Consider the following 6,046-nt stretch of genomic DNA (forward strand, 5'->3'; position numbering starts at 1 on the left):
TCATGGCCTTAAAATACAAAATACTTCAATTCATAGCTGAAAAGAAACTTTATTATTTCTGTAATCATAAAAAGAAGAGGCCATAAAAAATTGTAGTCAGACATTTAGGTAATTTACAATTTTTCCAGAGTTATAGTAAACATCTCTATGCAGAAATCTCTGTTCAACTTTAGGTTATTTTCCTAGGATAGATTCCTAAATCTGAGTCAAAAGTTAGGAATATTTTTAATGTTTTTGTATACATTGCCAGATGGCTCTTCAAAAAGGCTGTATCAATTTTATATTCTCATAATGCATCCTGATGCTGTCTTACCATTTTCTCACTAGCTTTTTACATATTTTTACTTTTAAGAATCTTTGCAGTGGCAACTCAACTTAGTTGGAGGTTTTAATTATGAGATTTGATTCTTTAAATATATTTATTAGCTATTTTATTTCCTTTATGAATTGTATTTAGGTCTTTTGTCTATTTTTTGAGCTTTTAAAGTATTTTAAGAATCGGCTGGCATTCTTCCAGAGAATTATCAATCACTCTTAAATAAATAAATCTCTATTGCTACTCATTCTTGGGCAAACTAAAGTTGCTCATAAGAGAAAAAGAAATAACCCAATTACTATTTATTGTCTACATCTCAGTCCTTGTGGCTTTAGATGTGGAAGCAACCTTATGTTTCGCCTCCAGCACATCCTCTGAAGTATGACAAGATTCATCGAGTTAGTAGTTACAGACTTCTTGTCCTCAGTTTTAGCTGCTTTGAAGGATGACTGGAGGTGATTCTCAAGTCTCCATGGTGAATTTCATAAATACAGTGAAGCCTAGGTTTCAAGTCAGCATCACAGACTTACCATTAAAATTTAGTAAAAATTGGTATTCGTTTCAGGTGATTAGCCTTGTCATCATAGTTGTGGCTATAACAATGGTAACTATAGTTAATTACATTTGCATGATGTAGCTTACTTTGCTCAGTTTTGTGTGTGTGTATGTGTATGTGTTTGGGTATGTATATATAGAGAGAAGCTTTTATCTTTTTCCACAGTCACAGCTACTGAAGTTATTCTTCAATTTTCTTTCATTGTATTTACCATTAGGAAGTCTTTCTCAAAGCACTTAGTAATCATAATGCAAACCCTAGACAGCCTCTGTACCTTACTGATGTACGTACAAGAACCATTGCTCTGATGATAAAAAGACTCTTACCTAAATCTAGTGAGAGGAAAAATCATTTGAAGACCTTCCTTGAATTGGGGAGCTTATGAAAGGATGAGATTCATGTCTGATTGGCAGTGGAGTCAGTATTTTCACAGCTTCATGTAATTTGTAAGTCTGCCTGATATCTTGGTTCAAAATAATCTGTCCTATTCCTGATTCTAAGAGCAGCAATCTACAGCTGGATGTATTTCCATAAGGGACTGTTCACCTTTTCCTGTAGAATAGTTGATAGGTTATCCTGTTGGACCATTTCCACATGTGTGCAAGTCAATGTCATTATGTTGGTTAGAGTGTGGCTTTGATAGCATCTTTCTAACTTTGTTCATTTTGATAATAATCTTGTCTCGCTAGTGATAGTTTACATATCTTTTCATGCTAGGAACACAACTTTTTCACACGATGCCTCATGACTTTCTAGTGAAAGATAATTGTAGCATCTTCATCCTATAAATGTAGAAACTGACAGTCACAACCACAATGTATTACCAGACATCTCAGTTATGAGACTGCCTACCTACCAGGTTTCCTTCCTCTCAGAGAGGACCTTTCTCTATTAAACCACATTGTTTTCCTTAAAAACTGTTATATCTGGGCCAGTCATCTTCTTGCATTCATATAACAGTGCTGTAAAGATTTGCTCTGTAGATCAGATTCTGCCTGATCTTGAAGAGATTCTCCCAATAGTAATTTAAGGCCACTGCATTCTTCAAGTACTCAGGACAATGATATGAAGAATTTTTCATTGGAGTTGGACATAGCTGAAGGCTGACAATCTCCTCATAAAACTCAAACCTTTTCTGCTCATCCTGGGCAGTATATTTGCCAAATCTTCTCTTGTGAACTGAGAAGTAAGAAAGTTAAGTCCATGGGTTGAATTACTCTTTGGGTGACTGGCATATTTGCCCTTAAATGCTCAGGGTGAATGTACTTGATAATGTGGAACAATCTGAAAGTACACAAGTCATTCTCTGAGTCTAATTTCGTAGTCACAGATGTAAAGAAGTTAAGTGGAAACAAATTAGCGCACTAGTAGGTCCAATATAACTTATTTTCAAATATATAGATAAGGATAGGGATATATATTTCTGTTAGCCTTAATCTTACCAATTCCTTATATTTGAAAATCTTAGTAGAGTTCAGAAGAAAATGTGTGCAAGACCCTTTTCATACTCTGTTAGGGTTATGTTTTAATATTTTACTACTTTGAGTTGGCTTAAAGTCCAAACAACCTACTATGGACCACAAAATATTTTCAGGTAATTTAGAACTATCCATGGTCAAGTCTTGGCTAATCGTCTTAAGCCTTTGGTATTTGCAAATATATCCTACGTGAGAAGTGGGGCTGACCAAAAACAAAACCAAGCAGTGAACAAATAGCACAGAGATGTCATTTAAAAGAGACATCTGAGGAAAAATTTTAGGGTTGTAATAAGGTCTCCCAAAACATCTCTAGTTAGAACAAGTACCATAAAACTTATCGCCAATGGGAAAATCATATAATCTATAAAGTAAGTTTTCAGAAGCATTTCTGAGTTTTTTGTCCCAATATGAACTGCTTTATGCAAATATTGAGGAACTTCTTTTACACAATGTTCTATCAGCCAGCAAACACAAAAACTACTTGATATTGGCAATTACATCAGAATAATATACTGATATTAGGTAAATGACATGAAATTAACCTTCTTTGAAAATGAGAGTTTGCAGTCACTTAGCATAGATTTGCCGTTAGCGAAGGAGTATACATCTAACATTCAACTACATAATTTATACAAAGAATTGAAATGGTGATTGGGAAAGGTTTTCTTTAAATTATATTGAGTATATTTTTATCTTAACAAAACACATTTTAAAATCTAGGAATGTTTGCATTATTTTTTCATTTAATTTTATTTTGTTTCTAAAAGAAACTCCAGCCTTTAAATAAATGAAACACAAACTGAATTTTTACATGGTAGTCAGCAATGATTTTTTTTTAACTAAGGATTTTTTGGTTGTTTTTTGAGAGAAAATATAGAACTAAGAAAACCTTCCTCGTAAAACTTTATAAGTGAAACTTCTTTTTATATATGCTATTTTATGTTAAGTATTTCATCTCTCTGTCCTTATTAGGTGTGTCTCATCATTAGAAACAGTGTTACTAAATAGTTGTAACTTTACAGTTTCTTTGACTAATGATGCCTTGGACTAAAGTTTCATTGGGTAGGATTAACTACGTTTTAAGTTGGCAAAATGCCATTATAACATAATGCCAGAATTTAATGAGAACCAGAAGTTAACTTCAAGGACCTTCATAATTTAATATGAGGCATGCTTATATTCTTATTATTTTACTGTAGTGTCCTATTAAAAATAAGTTATTCTTTTTTATCTTTGTTCTTGTGATAAAAAGTTGAACTCAGCAAAGTTTTACTTATTGAATCTAGGGTCTTACGAGTAAGACTTTTCCATCCTCAAACAAGACAGACCCTTTCCGATCAGAAAGAGCAGAAATGAGAACCATCTCCCTTACTTAAAAATCTCATGGCCTCCTTTAATCTCCTGTGACTCTGGTTTCCTGTGGCTCATATCTATCTTCCTAACCTGTGGTCTATTTCTTTTCCATGTCTTATATCAGCCACTTCTCCATTGCCTGGATTGAAAAGCTGACCAGCTATATCCCTGTAATGAAAGGACCTTGGGAATATTGAGTTTCTTATGTGTGGGAAGGATGGAGAGCATGGATTAGAACGGAATGTTCTATTTGTGGTACTGATGACTGCGGTGTCTAATAGCTATACCTCACAGGAAGAGAAAGCTTAAGTTTTGTGGAACTACATGATAAAATTGGAAGTAGGGACAGGTAGAGGAGGAAGAAGAGCTGACGGGAGGATTCTTTCTAGTCTGTGAGGAAGAACCTTCCTGTCTTGAAGGTGTATAGCACCAAACTTTAATGCAGATGAACTTTCAAGCTCTTTTCTGTTCTAAAAATCCCACGATTCCTATGTGCTTAGAACCCAAAGGACCTAAAGCAAATGCCTATATTCCTTATTCTTTTTTCTCACAGTCCTACGTAGACATACTTGCAAAGAAATGCTGAGACTTTATAAAGACTGGAAACCATACCACAAGATGGAAAAAGTAAAATACAGCAGAGGCAAAGGGAAAACTGCATCCCAAAACTCCTGATGGAGGAAAACCTCAACTATTTAGCTGTGGTCTGTGCTTCCTAGTGGCTAAGGCAAAGAGGGAAATAGGATAACAGGGTGTGATTTTCTGGTAGTAAAACACACACCTATCAGCTCTTCAGAAATAAGCAAGCATTTTTCTTGCTCTCAATAAGACCAACTTGCCTAGAAGATTTGTATAAGAAGCCATAAGCCGCATAAAAATGATGTCCTCATGATTTTTTGTAGAAAGTAAAGTATTCTACATATGTCATTTCATTTATTGGCCTTTGGAGAACACTGAGGGAATAATGTTAAAAGCTAGACGTTTTCTTCTCCCGTGGGGGTAGGGAGAGGGGCGTTTGAAACTTCTGGTATATTTACTGTAGATAGATGCTTATTTTCTTTTGACCCACTGACATATGGAGCAGTAGAAAGATGTAAAGATGTCTAGTAAAGGGTAGCATTGTTAAAAGGAGGAGGGGATAAATGGAATTTTTGTGGCAGAATGATATTTGCAAGACTGATCAGACCGCTGGGAGGTTTTTAAATATGCCAGTTCCCTGTAACAGGAAGATCAGTCTCTGTTTGAGACAGCATATCCAATTTAGTAAATTATTATTATTCCGTCAAAATTAATGTGAACAATTTTCTCTTTGAGGCTGCTTTTTCCATAGGTGATGTTTTCCAGATGGGCTTTGTATAAAACTCTTAATGTTTTGTGTTTTCTTTCCTAGAGAAAGAGCCTTTTCTGACATGTCTTCATTTCTTTCTCTTCTCCCTGTTGTAGGGAAGAGAGCGCCAAAGGCAAAGGAGAGAAAGAACAAGAAGAAGAAGAAGCTGATAGAAAGAGCCCAGGAGCAACACAGCGTCTTCCTAGCTACAGACAGAGCTAACCAGTAAAATAAAAGACACAGGGTGGTGTTTTTTTGTTTTGTTTTGTTTTTTTGGTTGGGGGTTGTTTTTGCAAAAGTGCACAGAGCTACTCTCCACTCCCGGACACTGGTGGGTTGCATTTGCACTGCTCGGACAAGTACCTGTTCCCAGTAACATTGTGAGAGGAGGAGCCACGAGCGTGGTCTCTGTGTTATTTATGCTTTGATTTGCATCTGGAGACTGTGAAGGCGGGAGCTTGCGACCTGCAGCAGTGGCAGCAGGAATAAGTAAGTGTACAGCGTGTGACTCAGCTCCCCAGAGAGAGCCACCCCTGGTCCCACAGAGGGGCAGGGGGTGTGAGGCTGCAGACCCCCCCACTGGAGAACTGACTTGTGCATATTTATGGAAAGACAGCGCTTGGCAGGCAAAGTGCTATTTCACTTGTGACCTTTATTTCTCATATTGCATTTTCAAGGATCAAGGTATGTGGATATCTGCTTAGTGTTACCACACATGGTTCTCAGCATCTGTTACCTTCCTACTCTTGTGCACAGAGACTGCTTTTAGCTGGGGTTCGCTGCAGGAATTCCCCTTCAGTTTCACAGCAGCTTGGATGTGTACATACTCTGCTGGGGCTACATATAAACCTCTTTACTGTACTTATGCTTTCTTCTGTGCAACAAGTCATACCTGATTAATATTATGTCACTTTGTTTCTAGTGGTTCCTAACCATTGTCTGGTAAATGACTGTTCTAGTTTTGCGAATTGATGAATGTTTTTCTGCCCCTTGAAACTTAACTTTTCTTTTCTTTG

General features: G+C 36.4%; 1 protein-coding gene across 3 annotated transcripts in view; it reads left to right on the forward strand.

The window, feature by feature from the left end:
* The window catches only part of RSPO2 (R-spondin 2), a gene marked incomplete at its 5' end in the record, with an annotated part of 157,428 nt that extends 152,122 nt beyond the window's left edge, over positions 1-5,306 (forward strand). For all 3 annotated transcript variants that reach the window (XM_082601536.1, XM_082601537.1, XM_082601538.1), the window contains one exon: positions 5,147-5,306. In XM_082601536.1, the coding sequence (XP_082457662.1) occupies positions 5,147-5,259 (113 nt within the window). In that variant the 3' untranslated portion in view covers positions 5,260-5,306. The remainder of the gene's footprint in view (positions 1-5,146) is intronic.
* Positions 5,307-6,046: the final 740 nt, after the last annotated feature.

This window comes from Mesoplodon mirus (assembly GCF_964341445.2).
Source record: "Mesoplodon mirus genome assembly, chromosome: 16".
In the NCBI taxonomy this organism is placed as follows: Eukaryota; Metazoa; Chordata; class Mammalia; order Artiodactyla; family Ziphiidae; genus Mesoplodon; species Mesoplodon mirus.